General features: G+C 42.0%; 1 protein-coding gene across 1 annotated transcript in view; it reads left to right on the top strand.

Annotated features, from left to right (window-relative positions):
• Nucleotides 1-21,233, top strand: part of LOC128685712 (uncharacterized) — a 328,233-nt gene that overhangs the window by 138,656 nt on the left and 168,344 nt on the right. The window contains exon 4 of the mRNA XM_070086000.1: nt 19,574-19,624. Within this exon, the coding sequence (XP_069942101.1) occupies nt 19,574-19,624 (51 nt within the window). The remainder of the gene's footprint in view (nt 1-19,573; nt 19,625-21,233) is intronic.

Below are 21,233 nucleotides of genomic sequence, written 5' to 3'. Positions count from 1 at the left end.
AATAGAGCATTGGAATCTTGTCCAGTTCTAATGCTATATTTATGTTGTTTTAATCTTAGTTCGAGATTTTTACCAGTTTGACCGTAATAAACTTTATCGCAAATTTTACAAGGAATCTTATAGACACATCCATCAGCATTTTGGGGGGAATTCTTTATCAAAAGTTTTTTCACTGTATCAAGATTTTTGAATACAACTTTAATATTAAAAGTCTTAAGAAGAGAAGGCATATCAACCAGGTTTTCATGGTAAGGGAGAACCAACATATTTTTAGTTGAATAAGGCTGGTTGTCCCTTTTTGGATTATAAAAAGTGTTTCTAGCAACTTTAAAAGATTTATCAATTACATTTCTTGGGTATTTTAAATCATTACCTATTTCATAAATTTTGGATATTTCATCATCTATGAACTCAGGACTACAAATTCGTAAAGCTCTCAAAAACATTGATGAGAAAACAGACAGTTTGACTCTATCTTGATGCGAGGAATAATAGTCGACATAGGAACAGTTATTTGTAGGTGTTCTGTAAATTTTAAATTTGAATTCATTATTACCCTTAATAATTAAAACATCTAGAAAAGGCAATGAGTTATTTTCTTCAAACTCAACAGTAAAGTTTATAGAATGGGCTAAGCTATTTAATTTTCCAAGGAAATGGTGTATATCTACATTTTTGGGCATAAGACACAAAATATCATCAACATATCTGAACCATTTAGCTCTTGTTTCAAAAAATTCCATGTATAGGTTACTAAGAACAGGTGAAAGAGGATTTCCCATTGCCATACCAAACTTCTGAGTGTAAAACTTATCATTAAATACAAATTTTGGATCAACAATGCAAAGTTTAATAAGTTTAATGATAGTAGGAACTGGCAATGGTAAATCATAGTTAACGAGTTCTTCAGATAAGAAACTTAATAAATCATCAACAGGAACTTTCGTAAACAAGGAAGTAACATCAAAACTAACCATGTTAAAATCATTTAAGTCAGTCAAGGAGCTTAATTTATCAACCAAGTTCCTTGATAATGTGAGTAGTCACGAAAGCGCTTGGAATTTCTCTATTCTTTCAGAGTGGTTGTTTTGCATATTTTGAAATCACCTGTTTACTGTGATCTTATTGCATATATATATATATATATATATATATATATAATATATATATATATATATATATATATATATATATATATATATATATATATATATATATATATATATATATATATATATATATATATATATATATATATATATATATATATATATATATATATATAAAGATAAAAATTGAAGGTGGGCTTTCAGCACTGGGACTAGCCTGACACGGAGTCAGACACTCGACACGTCACTTGCGGTCCGCCACGTTACCTGAGTGGACATGCCACACCCGGTGATAGTAGGGGGAGTCCGGAGAGTGTAGGACGTAGCCTCAGAGTGGTTTGTGTTGTACGTAGCCTGAGAGTGGTGTTTGTGTTGGACGTAGCCTGGGAGTGGTGTTTGTGTTGGACGTAGCCTGGGAGTGGTGTTTGTGTTGGACGTAGCCTGAGAGTGGTGTTTGTGTTGGACGTAGCCTGGGAGTGGTGTTTGTGTTGGACGTAGCCTGGGAGTGGTGTTTGTGTTGGACGTAGCCTGGGAGTGGTGTTTGTGTTGGACGTAGCCTGGGAGTGGTGTTTGTGTTGTACGTAGCCTGAGAGTGGTGTTTGTGTTGGACGTAGCCTGGGAGTGGTGTTTGTGTTGGACGTAGCCTGGGAGTGGTGTTTGTGTTGGACGTAGCCTGGGAGTGGTGTTTGTGTTGGACGTAGCCTGGGAGTGGTGTTTGTGTTGGACGTAGCCTGGGAGTGGTGTTTGTGTTGGACGTAGCCTGGGAGTGGTGTTTGTGTTGGACGTAGCCTGGGAGTGGTGTTTGTGTTGGACGTAGCCTGGGAGTGGTGTTTGTGTTGTACGTAGCCTGAGAGTGGTGTTTGTGTTGGACGTAGCCTGGGAGTGGTGTTTGTGTTGGACGTAGCCTGGGAGTGGTGTTTGTGTTGGACGTAGCCTGGGAGTGGTGTTTGTGTTGGACGTAGCCTGGGAGTGGTGTTTGTGTTGGACGTAGCCTGGGAGTGGTGTTTGTGTTGGACGTAGCCTGGGAGTGGTGTTTGTGTTGGACGTAGCCTGGGAGTGGTGTTTGTGTTGGACGTAGCCTGGGAGTGGTGTTTGTGTTGGACGTAGCCTGGGAGTGGTGTTTGTGTTGGACGTAGCCTGGGAGTGGTGTTTTTTTTGTACTCTCCGAGTTGTTTACGGGAGTCGATGCTCAGCTCCTGGCTCCACCTACTAGACTGCTATGATCGGCATAACTGGCTTCTGGCCTCTTGGGCCTTTTCAAATCTATTCTTGAAGCTGTGCATTGAATTTGCCTCCTACACTTCCTCATCCAAGTCATTCCACTTTTGAATCACCTTAAAAGTAAAATACTTCCTTGCATACCTATGGCCCATCAGTGTTTTGCTCCCGGTCTTCTTAATTTAAACAATGTTTTCATCCGCCCTATTAATTCCTCTTAAGATTTTGTACGTAGCAAAGATGTCTTTCCTTATATTTCTCTCCTCTGAGGTCGCCAGGTTATGTTCCCTCTCTTCACAGTGCATTCCTCTCATTTCTGGTACTAGCCAGGCTTGTCCGGTGCTTACCTGATCAACCAGGTTGTTGCTGCTGACCTTCCCCTGGCCCACATACTCATCTCAGCCTTGTTGATCTGGCACTTGGTAGAGATACTTGTTTAATTTCCTCTTCAATAACCGTTGTCATCACAAGACAAGTCGCCATTTTATATTTTTCATTTATAATATAGTATACAGTATAGCTTTCATGTATAATATATATTATAGCGTTTACATTTTTCATACACATTAATGTCGTGCCGAATAGGTAAAGCTGGTCAGTTAGCACAAACTCACTTAAAATTAAGTCCTTCTAAGATTTTCTCTTATACTTTTAAATATTTATTTTTTTCATTAATGATTTTGTACGAAAAGAACCTTAGGAAACTTACCTAAGTTTACAATAATTTAATAAACAAATACAATGAAATATTTTTATTTCGTTAGGTTCAGAATGATTTGTTGCGAAATTATTGCATACACAAATTTTCACTTGCCCTATTCGGCAAGAAGAGCATTGCTATTGAAGCCAAAATCACAAGTTTTACTTATTCAGCACGATATATATATATATATATATATATATATATATATATATATATATATATATATATATATATATATATCCTTCACTCTCATGTGACTGTCTTTCACACTGGTACTCGCTGTACATGTTGTCTGCCAGTCCATCCTGCTGTTCTGGCGATATGTTTGGTGATATATTCACCCCCAGGTCCTTTACGTAATGTGGGAGTGTTGCCTGTGTTGTACATAACCTGGGAGTATTGTCTAAATCACGTGTCTCTCGTGTTCTATACCTGATTACTGTACACACTACTTGTGATCGCGTATACCGCACCTGTGTGCCGTGTACCGCACCTGTGTGCCGTGTACCGCACCTGTGTGCACGAGAGTAATGGATCCAAGACGAGGAAGACTTGGGTTACACGATTCTATGAAAAGAAAACAGAGGTAACATTATGTGCTTGTCTCAGCTACTGTGAGCGGAAGTGTGCGGTCACTCTGCTGGTAATGTGACACTCTGGGTGGTGGGTGTGTGTGGGTGGTGGGTGTGTGTGTGTGTGGTGGGTAGGTGTGTGTGTGTGGGTGGTGTGTGTGTGGGTGGTGGGTGTGTGGTAGGTGTGTGCGTGTGGGTGGTGGGTGTGTGTGGGTGGTGTGTGTGTGTGGGTGGTGGGTAGGTGTGTGTGTGGGTGGTGTGTGTGTGTGTGAGTGGTGGGTGTGTGGTAGGTGTGTGGGTGGTGGGTGTGTGTGCGTGTGTTTGGTAGGTGTGTGTGTGTGTGGGTGGTGAGTGTGTGGTAGGTGGGTGTGGGTGGTGGGTGTGTGTGTGTCGGTGGTGGGTGTGTATGTGTGGTGGGTGGGTGTGTGTGTTTGGGTGGTGTGTGTGTGTGTGTGTGTGTGGTGGGTAGGTGTGTGTGGGTGGTGTGTGTGTGTGTGTGTGTGGGTGGTGTGTGTGTGTGGGTGGTGGGTGTGGGTGGTAGGTGTGTGGTAGGTGGGTGTGTGTGTGGGTGGTGGGTGTGTGGTGGGTGTGTGTGGGTGGTGGGTGTGTGGTGGGTGTGTGTGTGTGGGTGGTGTGTGTGTGTGGGTGGTGTGTGTGTGTGGGTGGTGGGTGTGTGTGTGTGTGGGTGGTGGGTGTGTGTGGGGGTGGTGTGTGTGTGTGTGTGTGTGTGTGTGGGTGGTGTGTGTGTGTGTGTGTGTGGGTGGTGGGTGTGCGTGTGTGGTAGGTTGTGTGTGGGTGGTGGGTGTGCGTGTGTGTGGGTGGTGGGTGTGCGTGTGTGGTAGGTTGTGTGTGGGTGGTGTGTGTGTGGGTGTGGGTGTGAGGGTAGGTGTGTGTGGGTGGTGGATGTGTGTTTGTGGGTGGTGTGTGTGTGTGTGTGTGGGTGGTGTGTGTGTGGGTGGTGTGTGTGTGTGGGTGGTGTGTGTGTGTGTGTGTGGGTGGTGTGTGTGTGGGTGGTGTGTGTGTGTGTGTGGGTGGTGTGTGTGTGGGTGGTGTGTGTGTGGGTGGTGTGTGTGTGTGTGTGTGTGTGTGTGTGTGTGTGTGTGGGTAGGTGTGTGGGTGGTGGGTGGTGGGTGTGTGTGTGGTAGGTGTGTGGGTGTTGGGTGTGCGTGTGGGTGGTGGGTGTGTGTGGGTGGTGTGTGTGTGTGTGGGTGGTGTGTGTGTGTGTGTGGGTGGTGTGTGTGTGTGTGTGGGTGGTGTGTGTGTGTGTGTGTGTGGGTATGTGTGTGGGTGGTAATGTATGCACAAGAGTGCGTGCTGCCCACATAGAACCACTAAATCATTTAAACTACTAGCAACACCTCGAAGTACTGGGAATGTATTCTCTGAAAAGAAGGTAGACGTGTGATAATTTGTACATGTAAGATACTTGAAAGCTAAGTCGCAAATCTACAAACTACCATTACAACTTACTTCAGTGAGAGATATGGAAGTGTAAAATAAACCCAGTGAAAAGCAGTGGCGTCGTGCGCACAATAAGAGAGCACTGTGTCAATATCCGTGGTTCTAGAGTATTCAACCAGCTACTGGCAGTTATCAGAAATATTGCCAGAACAAGTTTAGAGGTTTTTGAGATGAAACTGGATCATTACATACGCCATGTACCGGGTCAACAAACTGTGTGGGCCAGCAGGCTGCCAGCAACAAGGTAATCAACAGGAGAATAGGTAAACTCTCGGTACAGGTTACAGGTAAATTACAGGTGACTTGGAGTGACGGTGTAGGGATGAGAAGGTGTGTGGTTGGAGTGGTGTGTTAGTGGCAGGGGGTTGTGTATAGGTTCGAATGGTATATATATTACTTGCAGTGTGTGGATGGAAAGGGGGGGTATGTGGGTGGAAGAGGTATGATAGTGGGAGGGGCGCAGGTGTGTTGTTACGATGAGGAAAGCAGATAGTTGTATTAGTGGAGGATCACGTGTTGTGTAGGTGGAGGATCCTGTATTATGTAGGTAGAGGATCGTGTGTAGGTAGAGGATCCTGTGTTATGTAGGTGGAGGATCATGTGTTGTGTAGGTAGATTATCCTGTATTATGTACGTGGAGGATCATGTGTTGTGTAGGTAGAGGATCATGTGATATGTAGGTGGAGGATCATGTGTAGGTAGATTATCTTGTGTTATGTAGGTGGGGGATCATGTGTTGTGTAGGTGAAGGATCCTGTGTTGTGTAGGTGAAGGATCCTGTGTTGTGTAGGTAGAGAATCCTGTGTTGTGTAGGTAGAGAATCCTGTGTTGTGTAGGTAGAGGATCCTCTGTTGTGTAGTGTAGGTGGAGGATCCTGTGTTATGTAGGTGGAGGATTTTGTGTTGTGTAGGTGGAGGATCCTGTATTGTGTAGGTGGAGGATCCTGTATTGTGTAGGTGGAGGATCCTGTGTTGTGTAGGTGGAGGATCCTGTGTTGTGTAGGTGGAGGATCCTGTGTTGTGTAGGTGGAGGATCCTGTGTTGTGTAGGATCCTTTGTGTAGGAGGATCCTGTGTTATGTAGGTGGAGGATCCTATGTTGTGTAGGTGGAGGATCCTATGTTGTGTAGGTGGAGGATCCTATGTTGTGTAGGTGGAGGATCCTATGTTGTGTAGGTGGAGGATCCTGTGTTATGCAGGTAGAGGATCCTATGTTGTGTAAGTGGAGGATCCTGTGTTACGAGGATCCTGTGTTATGTAGGTGGAGGATCATGCTGCTTTATTGGCTCAGGTAGAGCCAGTAGAGCATTTAAATTACTGGGAACCCCTTAAAGTCTTAAACATATACTCACTGGAGTGGAGGAAAGAGAGAGAGAGAGATGATGAGATATACCTGGAAAGTACTTGAAGGACGTGTCCCAAATCTGAACATTGCCGTAAGAGCACACTGGAATGAAAGATATGAGAAGAATGCAAAATAAACCCAGTGAAAAGCAAGGGTGCTGTGGGCACAGTAAGAGAACACTGTATCAACGTCTGTGGCTCCAGACTATTCAACATCTTACCAGAAGATATCAGAAACACTGCTGGGACAAGTGTAAAGGTCTTCAAGAGGAAACTGGACACGTATCTTCACCAGGTGCCAGATCAACCAGGCTATGATGGATATACGAGTCATCGGGCCATCAGCAGGAACAGCGTGGTTGACCAGGCAAGCACCAGACGAACCTGGTCCATGGCTGGGCTCCGGAAGTAGAAAAACTCTAGAAGCTCATCAAAAGTATGAAGGTATATAAGAATGAAAGAATGCTGCAGTAGGTCTACTGGCCCATGCTAGGTAGGTCTAACTCAGACCCATCCACGTATGTACTCGTCTAACGTATATTTAAAACCTCCCAAAGTTCTTGCCTCGGTGATGCTACCTGGAAGTTTGTTCCACTCGTCTACAACTCTATTGCCAAAGCAGTACCTCCCAGTATCCATTCTAAATCTGAATTTTTCCAACTTGAATCCATTGCTGCGAGTCCTTTGTTGGTTAAGTTTTTTTCAACACGCTATCTATATTCTCCATTATATATTCCTGTTTTCCACTTGTACATCTCGATCATATCCCTAGTCCTGTGCCTTTCTTCCTGCCTCGATCACATCCCTAATCCTATAGTACAAGATCACTGTCTTCAGCATATCTTCCTAGGAAAGATTAATGATGCATGGAATCAGCTTCGTCATCCTTGTCTACATATATTCTTGGGCATTCATGTCTATCCTGTAATATGGAGACCACAACCGAGCAGCGTAATTGAAATGAGGTCTAACCAACGATATATAAAGTTGCAGTATACAAGTTTACCTTCCCTCACATAATATTTCCTAATCCTTTCCTTGGCTACACAATCCTACAATTTCACGACATCTTCCACCCACGTACCTATTTACTGCTCGGTGAAGAGAGGCTGCTAGTGTAAGAAAGCTTGGTTATATGTATAACCTTCGGACTTCTGTTATTTATACTTATTGATATGAAGCCAAGAATCTTATTAACTTTATTATGAACGCTTATGCACTGTTATCTTAACTTTAAATTTCTATTAACCAGCACTGCTAGACCTTTTTCACATTCACTTTGACAAAGATCTACGTTGTTTAGCTAATGAATGGCATAGTTATTTCTTTTTCCTAGGTTTAGAACCTTACACTTGCCTCCAATGGGTTGCATATGTCACTTCTGCCACAACATAACCTATCCAGGTCATCCTGTAGCCTTTTAGTGTGTACACTTCAGAAAATGTTAAACCGCGTATTTTAATTTTATCCGCAAATTTAATTATGTTGTTATTCCCTCAACAACTGACCTCTGTGGCACACTACACGTAACAGATCCCCATTCCGATTTCTTCCCATTATTGTAAACTTTCTGTTGCTTGTCGGGTCCAGTCCCTGGGCCCATTATGTACCTCTGTAATCTTTTGACTACCGTCCACAGGATGAGTCTGAAGTGCATAATAAACATACTAAACTAAAAATTATCGATCAGCCATGACTCAACACAGGAGATTGTTTTTCTTTCTTGTACCGCTGCTTCTTTATCAGTCTCTTGTGTCGACCTTTATGAGAGGTCTTAGTGAAGTTCATATACACAGTGTCGTATCTTTTATATTGATCTAAGGTTAATAATTTTGTTGATAACATTGTATCATTCATGGTAACTTCGAATTGATTGAGATACTAATTTGAAGATAAGGACTTATCTGCCCCTTCTATTTATCCGGTACGACACCTGTTTGTGTTGGAGACTAGCTAATAGTTTGCTAAGTTCCTTCTCACATTCCTTTAGAATCCTTGAAAACAGCTCATCAGGTCCCGGTGATTTGTTTAACGTCAATTTGTTTACTTGTTTGAGGACCAAGTAACTACTGACTTTAATATTACATAATTTATGTTCGTCCTGATCAATATAATTATTGAGTTCTGGAATTTTGTTTGTATTTTCTTGTGTAAAAACAGAAAGGAAATAAATATTGAAAATAGTCCACATTTTTTTGTCACTAACAGTCAACTGATCTGAGTTGTATTTCATTGGACTTATCTTTTCGCTAATATTATTCCTGTATACTTGAAACTTAGGATTGATCTGTAATTCCCTCTCAACCAAAATTTATTTTTTTTTTAATTTTTACTTCATCTTAAACTGAATATTGAATATTGTTCAGTAAGGCGACTCTCACTTCTTTTGATTCGCCTGTAAATGCTTCTCTTTAAACCATTTAGGGTCTTTCATCTTAGATTTAAATTTTGTTTAATGAATATATGCAGTTTGGCCAGGTTGTACAATGCTGTGGAAAATGTTATATTGACAACCATCACCACCACCTATCCTGTCTCCCTCATGATAGTCGCCAGTCAGGTTACCTCAGTCTATCCTTCTAAAGTAATCCCTGACCTCCACATAATATGCAGCACGAAAATTGGGGACCTAAATTTTGTTATAGTTATTGAGGTAATTTATATGTGATATTAAAACAGTGATTTGTGACCACTTTCTCAAAGCTCTTCATTAACCTCAATATTATCATCAGCAATTCCTTTTTTGCCAGTAGCAAGTCCAGCAGATTATTTACTCTGGTTCTTGCACAAGGTAAAAAGCAATCCTGGACCATTTCAAGAAACTCGCTGGACTAGATTACCTGTCAAATTGCTGAAATTGGTATTTGGCTAAAATTAAAAATCTCCCATCAGAACTACATTTTCGTTTCTAGATACCGAAGTTGTTTCGTCCCAAAGAAGCTCACCATGGTCACTATCTGGGTTATGTAGATCACACTTAAGATTAGCTTTTCATGTCCTTCGAGAAACTACAACCAGATTCCTTGTCTGTCCCATCTGTCTTTATATCGTTCCTGATGCAGTACTTTAAATTTTCCGTTACATGAATAAACAGAGAAGTGGACGGGAGGCTCGAACGTGGTCCCGAGATTAACAGGTCCAGTGCATTACCACTGAGCTACCGGGCTTCTATCGTACATAGCAACTCCGCCCCTTTCCTGTTAACTCTCTCAGTGTGGAATAATTTATACCCCCAGTATGTGAGATACAGCAGTCATATCCCAATTTGTTAAGATGAAACCGGGTTTCACTTATTGCAATATGTTTCTTGCACATGCAATTAATCTTAGTTCATCTATTTTATTTATTGCACTCAAGCTATTTTTATAATAGATACTAAGGAAGTTTTTACCTTACTTCTCTCAACTGTCGTTTTGTTTGTAGACCAATTTTCCTGTTTTTATGAGGAACTATCTTATGAGCTGTCTTGTTTTCTGAAAGTTTATCTAATATATCTTGGTAACTTTCACTTACTCCGACCCTAGAACTGTAACACCTTTGTTTCCCAACACACATATACCTCTATCTCCAGTCTATTTAAAGTCTTAAACAATTTAGCAGTAACTCCTTCGACTGAACGGGTCAGTGCTGTCACTGCTGTGCCAGAGATGCACCTCATCCATTGCATACAAATAAGAACATAACATAAGAAAGGAGGAACACTGCAGGAGGCCTGTTGGCCCATACTAGGCAGGTCCTTTACAATTCATCCCACTAACAAAACATTTGCCCAACCCAATTTTCAATGCCACCCAAGAAATAAGCTCTGATGTGAAAGTCCCACTCAAATCCAACCCCTCCCACTCATGTACTTATCCAACCTTGATTTGAAACTACCCAAAGTCCCAGCCTCAATAACCCAACTAGGTAGACTGTTCCACTCATCAACTACCCTATTTCCAAACCAATACTTTCCTATGTCCTTTCTAAATCTAAACTTATCTAATTTAAATCCATTACTGCGGGTTCTCTCTTGGAGAGACATCCTCAAGACCTTACTAATATCCCCTTTATTAATACCTATCTTCCACTTATACACTTCGATCAGGTCTCCCCTCATACTTCGTCTAACAAGTGAATGTAACTTGAGAGTCTTCAATCTTTCTTCATAAGGAAGATTTCCAATGCTATGTATTAATTTAGTCATCCTACGCTGAATGTTTTCTAACGAATTTATGTCCATTCTGTAATATGGAGACCAGAACTGAGCTGCATAATCTAGGTGAGGCCTTACTAATGATGTATAAAGCTGCAGTATGACCCCTGGACTTATGTTGCTTACATTTCTTGATATAAACCCCAGTAATCTATTTGCCTTATTACGTACGCTTAGGCATTGCTGTCTTGGTTTAAGGTTGCTGCTCACCATAACCCCCAAGTCCTTTTCGCAATCTGTATGGCTAAGTTCTACATCATTTAACTTATAAGTACTAGGGTTATGGACACTCCCGAGCTTCAGAACCTTGCATTTATCTACATTGAACTGCATCTGCCACTTTTCTGACCAAGAACAGAGTTTGTTTAAATCCTCCTGAAGTTCCATAACATCTACAAATGTTTGTCATAGATGTTATCCCAGTTTGTCAGTGACTGGAACGTCACGTTTCTTGCAGTACATGTCTCGCCGGCAATTTGCCCTAAACATCCGTTCACTTCACTTTCTCCGTCTATGTAAAATTCTACATATGATCGGGGTTCCTTTCTTTGACTTAATCAGATCAATAACTTCCTTGTTTTTGACCAGCAACTCTTCTCTCCTGCATTTCTCCCACTTCCACCACAGTGGCAAATAATGGGGGTTCTCAGTACCTGACATGATGTTATCCAACCTGTTTACTACATCACCCAAACCTACTCTAGGAAGACACTTCCTCTGTCTTGCCTTCTTATCCCTATTACAGAAAACCCAGTCCAAATATTGAATCTGCGGAGGAATTTGTCCAATTTGTCTCCTTACCCACAGTTAGCACACACGTCCTGAAGAACAGTACGGTGATTTCTGTCCTCCATCTGTGCTTTATCCTAACTTAATTTCATCCTCTTTCCATTTCTGGAAACCGTTTTCCTTGTGCTATATCCAACATGTTTCCCTTGATTTCTGCCAAGTCACACAGGTCCACACAACCTCCCTTAACACTGAACTATATAGGCTATATAGTCTTGTATATTTTATATGTTAAAAGTCTGTGTTCACTTAGTGATTAACAAGTTTACTAAATAATTTGAAATTAAGAACTTCGTCAGTGATGGTAGTTACCAGACTCAGTAGCAGTAATAACTTTTTTTTGTTCTTTTTTTTCTTTTAATTTTCTCCTATTTACCTTTAATATTGATCTTCAGTATTATAAAACGAAATATTAATCTCTTTTTTACTAACATATTCCACTTGTTATGTTTGAATGTCTGTGAAACACTTCTTTGTTTATATTCACATTCTCAAAAATGCATCTGTCTGAAGACCGTTTAGTTTCCAACGTCAGTTTTCTATCGTATCCACTTGTTTACTGGCACTTTTTTGCTTTCACCCTAACTTACTTATACATGGTTGTAGCTCATCTGAGACGTCGTATTTCACACTTAACGTTACAAAAAAGATCACAAGGTTACTCAAAGCCAACTTATCTCAGCTGGCAAAAAGATGGATAATATATACGAGGAAAGTACTTGAAGGACTAGTTCCAGTGAGCGCACTGCCATAGCAACATGCTCGAGTGACAGACACGTAAAAAATATGTAAAATAAACCCAGTGAAAAGCCGGGGCGCCGTGGGCAGACTGAGCCCAGAAGATACCAGGCTGTTAGGTAAGACACATATGCAACAGTTAGGTATCTTTATTGTGAAACGTTTCGCCTACACAGTAGGCTTCTTCAGTCAAGTACAGAACAGTTGATAGAAGCAGAAGATACTTGAAGACGATGTAATCAGTCCATCACCCTTAAAGTTTTGAGGTGGTCAGTCCCTCAGTCTGGAGAAGAGCATTGTTCCTTAGTATGAAACAATATGGAGAAGAAGTGACAGGATGGAGCTTTTTATAGTGCCAAGAGGTGAGACGTAGGCCACTAGGAGAGGTAAGAACTCAGATGTTGAGAAGTCAGGTCCCTCTCAAATCTGTATCTTGGTACAGACTTGCAATCTACTTCGACAACTTCCACTAGTGAGGGGGGCTGGATTTGAGAGGGACCTGACTTCTCAACATCTGAGTTCTTACCTCTCCTAGTGGCCTACGTCTCACCTCTTGGCACTATAAAAAGCTCCATCCTGTCACTTCTTCTCCATATTGTTTCATACTAAGGAACAATGCTCTTCTCCAGACTGAGGGACTGACCACCTCAAAACTTTAAGGGTGATGGACTGATTACATCGTCTTCAAGTATCTTCTGCTTCTATCAACTGTTCTGTACTTGACTGAAGAAGCCTACTGTGTAGGCGAAACGTTTCACAATAAAGATACCTAACTGTTGCATATGTGTCTTACCTAACAACCTGTCGGTATTTTATACCATTTAAATGTTCAGATACCAGGCACACTGCCTGAACAAGTTTAGAAGTCTTCAAGAAGAAGCTTGGCAAATACCTCCGCCAAGTGCCAGATCAACCAGGCTTTGATGGATATGTGGGCCAGCGGGCCGCCAGCAACAAGCCCGTGGCAGCTACCAGGTAAACCGAATCACCAGCGCCAGGGAGCTCGGCGTTTACGTTCCAGTAACACAAGTGTTGCTATCACAATAGCAAGGAACATTAATAACTGAAATTCGAGATATCAAGCCAATGTTGGTATTCTTTAAAACACTTGTACACTCTAGACTACAGTATTGATGTACACTGACAACCCATTTTTAAAGGCAGAAGTTGCAGACACGGAGAGTGTACATGTACGTTGAGCACTTAAGTTATTGGGAATGCTTTCAGTCATTTACCTCGTACTCCCAGGAGCGTAGGCAGGTAAAAATGTATAGTGTGACTTAGGGCCTCTTACCTAATACAAGTTTTGGATATGGTTTGTATCGTGGACTCGTGTTGAAGTCAGTGTGCCGCGTGTAGTCGGTGATGAGTGTCCGTGATTCAGTCCCCGAATGGCAGGCGGTGGAAAATACCTCAATGAAAAGTAGGGGCGGGCGCTATTGGTACACTAAGAGAAAACACCATAAGCGTGCGGGGCACAAGACTGTTCAACAGGCTCCCACCATGCATAAAGAGAATTACCAATAGGCCCCTGGCTGCCTTCAAGAGGGAACTATCTGGAGTCTACCTGGGCAGATGCTTGAAGTCGGTGCCGGATCAGCCGGGCTGTGGTTCGTACGTTAGTCTACGTGCGGCCAGCAGTAATAGCCTGATTGATCAGGTCCTGATCCACCGGGAGGCCTGGTCGTGGACCGGGCCGCGGGGACATTGATCCCCGGAATATCCTCCAGGTAGGTAGTGTTACCTTGCACTTGCTGTTCACCTACCAACAAGTAGGTACCTGGATGTTGGCAAACTGGTGTGGGTCGTATCCTGGGGACAAGATTAACCAAAGTTGCCTGAAATGTTCTCTACAACCAGCGACTTTCTATATAGTATGTCATCGATGTCAGATAGGTCTGTATAAGTTGTATCATGTACTTCTAGAAATAAAAATTATTAGGGGCGGTGGCTGTGGTAGTGGTAGTAGTAGCGGTGGTGGTGAGCTACCTCACTGCATTCCTCAGGCAGCCAGTAACCGCAGTCATGTGAGTAAGTGCGGGCACCGCAACCTTGACCGCAGAGCAAGAAACTGCTGTTCATTTGGCACAATCCTAATGAGTCACACCCGCAACCCGCATTGTGACCGCAAGTGTGTGGTTAGGAAAAGGAGAAGGGGGGAGTGGGAGCGTTGGTGGATGAGGTTAGGGGGGAAGAGGGTTAGGAAAGAGATGGTGGTAAGGGAGGAAATGTTGGTTGTTGACTGGGATAGTAGTGGTATTGATATATGTGGTGGTAGATATAGTAATGGTTGGGAATATGGGTGGTAGATATGTTTAGTGTCGAGGTGGTAGGTGTTGTGGCATTGTGTTACTGTGGTAGGTGTGGTGGTAGTGCTTGTAGTTTTAATGGTCGTGGGCTGTTTTAAAGAATATCGTGATTTGAGAATGTTGTACCCAGCACCAGTGATTGTGAGCCATGAGAGAGCTGTATGTGAGAGCCATGAAAGAGCCGTATGTGAGAACCATGAGAGCCGTATGTAAGAGCCGTGAGAGAGCCGTTTGTGAGAGCCATGAGAAAGCAGTGAGAGAGCCGTGAGAGCTATGAGACAGCCTTATGTGGGAGCCATGAGAGAACCGTGAGAGAGCCGTATGTGAGAGCCGTGAGAGACGTATGTGAGAGCCATGAGAGAGCCGTATGTGAGAGCCATGAGAGAGCCGTATGTGAGAGCCTTGAGAGAGCCGTATATGAGAGTCATGAGAGAGCCGTATGTGAGAACCATGAGAGCTGTGAGAGAGCCGTATGGAAGAGCCGTGAGAGCCGTATGCGAGAGCCGTGAGAGAGCCGTATGTGAGAGCCTTGAGAGAGCCGTATGTGAGAGCCATGAGAGAGCCGTATATGAGAGCCATGAGAGAGCCATATGTGAGAACCATGAGAGCTGTGAGAGCCGTATGGAAGAGCCGTGAGAGCCGTATGCGAGAGCCGTGAGAGAGCCGTATGTGAGAGCCTTGAGAGAGCCGTATGTGAGAGCAATGAGAGAGCCGTATATGAGAGCCATGAGAGAGCCGTATGTGAGAGCCGTATGTGAGAGCCTCGAGAGAGCCGTATGTGAGAGCCTTGAGAGAGCCGTATGTGAGAGCCGTATGCGAGAGCCGTATGTGAGAGCCGTATGTGAGAGCCGTGAGAGAGCCGTATGTGAGAGCCGTGAGAGAGCCGTATGTGAGAGCCATGAGAGAGCCGTATGTGAGAGCCGTGAGAGAACCGTATGTGAGAGCCGTGAGAGAGCCGTATGTGAGAGCCTTGAGAGAGCTGTATGAGAGCAGTGCAGGAGTTCTCACTTTTGTCATTACATCCTTGAATCACCGAGAAAATTATTCTGCTGCTGAATCATGGCTCTAACAACCTCTTCAATACTATTTTTTACCCTCTCCCCCAACCACACACAGAGTGTCGTGCCGAATAGGTAAAACTTGCTGTTTTGGCTTAAATGGCAAAGCTCGTCTTGCCGTATAAAGCATGCGAAAATTTGTGTATGTAATAATTTCTCAAAAATCATTCTGAACATAACGAAAAAATATACTTCATTGTTTGCTAATTATTAAATTATTGTAAACTTATCTAAAATATATTTAGTTGGTTTTAGATCAATTAAATTACACTTGTTATAATAAGGTTAGGTAAATTTCCTAAGGTTCTTTGGTACAAAATCATTCATTTTTATATTAACATAAATGAAAGAATATATAAATGTATAAGAGAAATTTTTTGAAAGGACTTAATTTTAAATGAGTTCTTGCTAATTGACCAGTTTTACCTATTCGGCACTAATATATATATATATATATATATATATATATATATATATATATATATATATATATATATATATACCTGGAGGTTATTCCGGGGATCAACGCCCCCGCGGCCCGGTCCATGACCAGGCCTCCCGATGGATCAGGGCCTGATCAACTAGGCTGTTACTGCTAGCCGCACGCAGTCCAACGTACGAGCCACAGCCCGGCTGATCCGGCACTGACTTTAGGTATAATATATATTATTGTAACCATGAACGAGTGGTATTTAAAAACAACACTGCGACAAGCCAGGGGATCGAACCTGTGTTGTTGCAGCCCGCCTCATGGTGAGCGAAAATTCATGACACTCTAACTCACTGGACCACACAATCCTACAAAAATCACGCACCCAGCAGAGGTAGGTTTTGTACCATGATCCGAGGACATATGATAGACGATTTTTGTAGGATTTTATGGTCCATTGGGTTAGAGCGTCGTGAATTTTCGCTCACCGTGAGGCGGGTTAACAACGCGGGTTCGATCCCCTGGCTAGTCGTAGTGTTGTTATTGATTAAATACCAGTCGTTCGTGATTACAATACCATATATACTGCTCGTGGAGGGTAGTACACCAAACGGGGAGTAGAAGGAAATTAGCTCTAAGGCACCCACACCATCGTATGTCCATAGATCACAGAACAACATGTAGCTCTGCTGGGTACATGATTCTTGGATGGTCCAAGGGTTAGAGCGTCGTGAATTTTCGCTCATCATGAGGCGGGCTGAAACAACAGGGATTCGTTCCCCCAGCTAGTCGCAGTGTTGTTATTGATATATAATATACGCATATACTAGGCATGTGCCGTAGTATTGGTATCGACTATTTTTACGATATCGGTGAAAAAACTGCCAATACTAGCCGATGTTTTTTAAAATATTAATTAATATTAAACATGTTTAAAAATATCTACATTAAGACTCTGCCTCACAAACTACAACAGGACAAATTATAATTATTTTCCAAATAAAGAAGTTATTACAAAATTATTATCAAGTTCAGGATTAAGTTTTCTATGATGTAAGATCTAGAATTCTTAAATTCAGTTTTTTTTTTTTTTTTGATACCCGCTTGGCACGCGGGTCACATTCTAGTTCAAAATTTTTTGAAAGTGTTTCTGGCACGTTGAATATTGCAGTAAGAACAGGTGAACAGTGTTTTTGATATACATAAAAGCCACTGTGAAAAAAAAAATAGTAAACTTCCAAACGCTTTCGTGATTTCTCGCATTATCAATGACCTTAATAATGTGAGAAGTCATGAGAGCGCCTGGAAGTTCACTACTTTTTTCACAGGTTGTTTTTGTACATTGTGATATAGTTACTGTGATCTTATTACAACAGTGTTCCTGGTATGTTGAATATTGCAGTTAGAGCAAGTGAACTGGTTTGAACACAGCCGAGGTGGACGTTGAACCTGAAGCGACTTACTAGTGTTCCAAGGTGAACAAAGATGAATATTAATTTAATTTTCAGATTGCTGTCTTGTTGTTATTGTAACTCAGATGACCAAGATAAAACAACGTATGTACTTAAGAACTGGAAGTGAAGCTGTGTTAGGTAAATGGACACAGATGCAACTAATGTGGCATTGTGGCAACGTTTCGCTCTCCAGGAGCTTTGTCAAGATTGACAAAGCTCCTGGAGAGTGAAACGTTGCCACAATAAAAGGTTACATTTATTGCATGTGTCTATTTGCTTAAAATTTTGTGGGTAATTCTACCATTATTACTGAGTGATGGTAGTTTGGTTAAGAATTAATTTCTGGAACACTAACACTGGAACACTGACACTGGAACACTTGACACTGGAACACTGACACTGGAACACTAACACTGGAACACTAACACTGGAACACTAACACTGGAACACTAACACTGGAACGCTAACACTGGAACACTTGACACTGGAACACTAACACTGGAACACTTGACACTGGAACACTGACACTGGAACACTAACACTGGAACACTAACACTGGAACACTAACACTGGAACACTTGACACTGGAACACTGACACTGGAACACTAACACTGGAACACTTGACACTGGACCACTAACACTGGAACACTAACACTGGAACACTAACACTGGAACGCTAACACTGGAACACTTGACACTGGAACACTGACACTGGAACACTAACACTGGAACACTGACACTGGAACACTAACACTGGATCACTAACACTGGAACACAGACAGTGGAACACTAACACTGGAACACTTGACACTGACACTGGAACACTAACACTGGAACACTTGACACTGGAACACTTGACACTGGACCACTGACACTGGAACACTGACACTGGAACGCTAACACTGGAACACTGACACTGGACCACTGACACTGGAACACTTGACACTGGACCACTGACACTGGAACACTAACACTGGAACACTTGACACTGGAACACTGACACTGGAACACTAACACGAACACTGACACTGGAACACTGACACTGGAACACTGACACTGGAACGCTAACACTGGAACACTTGACAAACACTGACACTGGAACACTGACACTGGACCACTGACACTGTAACACTTGACACTGGAACACTTGACACTGGAACACTTGACACTGGAACACTGACACTGGACCACTGACACTGGAACACTTGACACTGGAACACTGACACTGGAACACTAACACGAACACTGACACTGGAACACTAACACTGGAACACTTGACACTGGAACACTGACACTGGAACACTGACACTGGACCACTGACACTGGAACACTTGACACTGGAACACTGACACTGGAACACTGACACCAGAGAATCTTGCTGAGGCACAAGAACTGCTGCAAAATTTGAACGTAACCATCAAATGAATGCGAAGTTAATGTGAAGTTAAGCATATGGAAGCCCTTGTACGTGTAGGGGTCACATAGCGTCTGGAAAATAGGAGGCGTTGAGTGGGAGACATCCACTTCCTTGGATCAAGAGCCTCCTCATTGGCATCAGAAAATCATTCCCCCCCTCAGTATTTTATATGTCGTAATCATGTCACCCCCAGGTCCTGTTCTCTAGTGTCTTAAGTTTAGCTCCTCTAGTTTCTCCTCATAGCTGTGCAACCAGTCTCATTGTAATTCTTGTATGTTTTTTTTTATCCAATTTTCTTACATGCTTTACCAGATATGTGACTCATACTGGTGCTGTGTACTCCAAGATGGACCTGACAAATGTCGTCTTCAGTCTCATATATATTACTACTATAGCTTCTTCAAAAGTATCCATAAATTTACCAGTTGTGCTTTTTTTTGTGTGTGTGTGAGAGAGAGAAGAGAGGGAGGGAAAAAGAGAGAGAGAGAGAAGGAAAGAGAGAATAGAAAGAGAGAGATTGTGTGTTTTTTTTTTGTGTGTGTGTTCGTATACGTGCTTATATACTGTACTGTCTTACTGGTTTTCTATCATGGTATATTACATCTACAATTCACACCTGTGTATTGGTTCCCATTTCTCAGGAACTGTGACTGCAATAAACACACTTAAACACTACCAGTTCTCAGGAACTATGGCTACACTAAACACAATGTTTTACACAGTGTTCAACTGCACAATATTTTTCCCACTGATGAAGTAAGAACTTCTAATTTTCAGTGTGCCTTCAAGACTGGATACTGTTCAACGCTGTGCAGCTTCTTGGTAACGGTAATTATTCTGTGTTGCATCACACACATGTGTTGCATTACACATGTGTGTTGCATCTCCCTTCTCAACACCTAACTCATCTCTCTGCGTGTCTTGAAGCCTCCAAAGCAACACAGTCGCAACATTCCAAGCACTTTAAGAGAGTTACAACACAGCACTGTTCTTCTGTATTATTATTTTCCTCTAGTTTGTGAATACTTAACATTGTTGATGTGGTTGAGTGAATGTAAACATAGTTAGGTTTTATAACCTTCACTATAGACAACAAGAACATTTCACCCCTCCACGGAAGTTTTATTAATTTATTGTCACATATCCTAAAGTCCCTCCCAAGAAACTCATCACTAGTAATTCCTTTCTTAAATCACTTCCAAAGGTAATTACTCAAAAAAATTCTCACCAAACTGTTAGTAATAATATAATTCAAATTATATACTCTAGCAGGGCGGCATCTGCTCTTGTTGTCACCTCCCTAGATAACCATAACAGCCATGTTGAGGTAGGGATAAGATACTGCAAACTGAATTGTTTGCCATCCTAATGGCACTTGATTCACAGAAATGATTCTAACATCACAGTCATTAGAGAAGTCAGATATAGATACACAAAATTCAGAGAGAATGGAATTAATGTATAATTCTTATGGATGCGTCACGCATTGAATTATTCCTTCATAAATGTTGATAAGTTAGCTAAAGAAAGTACCTTTAAGGAAAATGTTGACTATAACTTTGGTTTGGTATATCTGTGTCTAGCATTAATAATATTAATAATAGGTGAGAAGTAAATAATGAGAATGTTAGAAGTCTGAGTAAATCCGTTACTCAGTATCACAACATGAACGTAGATAAGCATGTTTACGAAGCAGTTTGCAATGTGAACAGACTGACTGATGTTGTAGTAGCCAGACTTAGGCTTGGTTACAAGTACTTCTGGCGGTTCGGCAGACACACACATGATCAAAGTAAATGCAGTGTAGTTTAATGGTTAGTAAGGCTGACTGCATGGTCAATAAACAATTCAGCGCTATTTTATTAATGAAAACAAGAGACCGGACATATTCAGTAAATATTCTAAATTTCTTTGCAACAGATAAGTGAACTTGATATATAAATCCAGATGTACTTCCTTGTGAGGCTTAGTTTCTAGGTCTTTTGTGTATCTGCCGGTATATGCTCTTGTGCACCTCATATCCACAGGATGGATATGGGGTGCACAGTAAACTAGCCACTACCATCCACAGGATGAATGGATATGGGGTGCACAACAATTCTACAGTTACTACCACCATCACTGTCACTACTACAACCACAGCCAACACCGCCAGAGGATGTACAGAGTGTGCGCTGTGTTCAGCTGAATACATGGACATGCCGGAGTGCACAGCGGAAGATACACATCACAGACACGAAGTACAGGGCAACATTACTCTCCTCACAGCCTCCAACCCTGGTACTAATTCAGAATCATCCGAATCAGTTGCAAGTACTGAAAACGAAATAGTGCCTCATGCAAAGCCAACTGACCACAGTCACCAGCATATACAAGTGTGCCGGCATTCATGGTGGGTTCGCACACACGGACCAACTGATACAAGAAATGGAAAATG

This window comes from Cherax quadricarinatus, chromosome 1 (genome assembly GCF_038502225.1).
Source record: "Cherax quadricarinatus isolate ZL_2023a chromosome 1, ASM3850222v1, whole genome shotgun sequence".
Taxonomy (NCBI): Eukaryota; Metazoa; Arthropoda; class Malacostraca; order Decapoda; family Parastacidae; genus Cherax; species Cherax quadricarinatus.
Note: the sequence above shows the minus strand (reverse complement) of the source record. Positions and strands in the feature narration are given on the sequence as shown.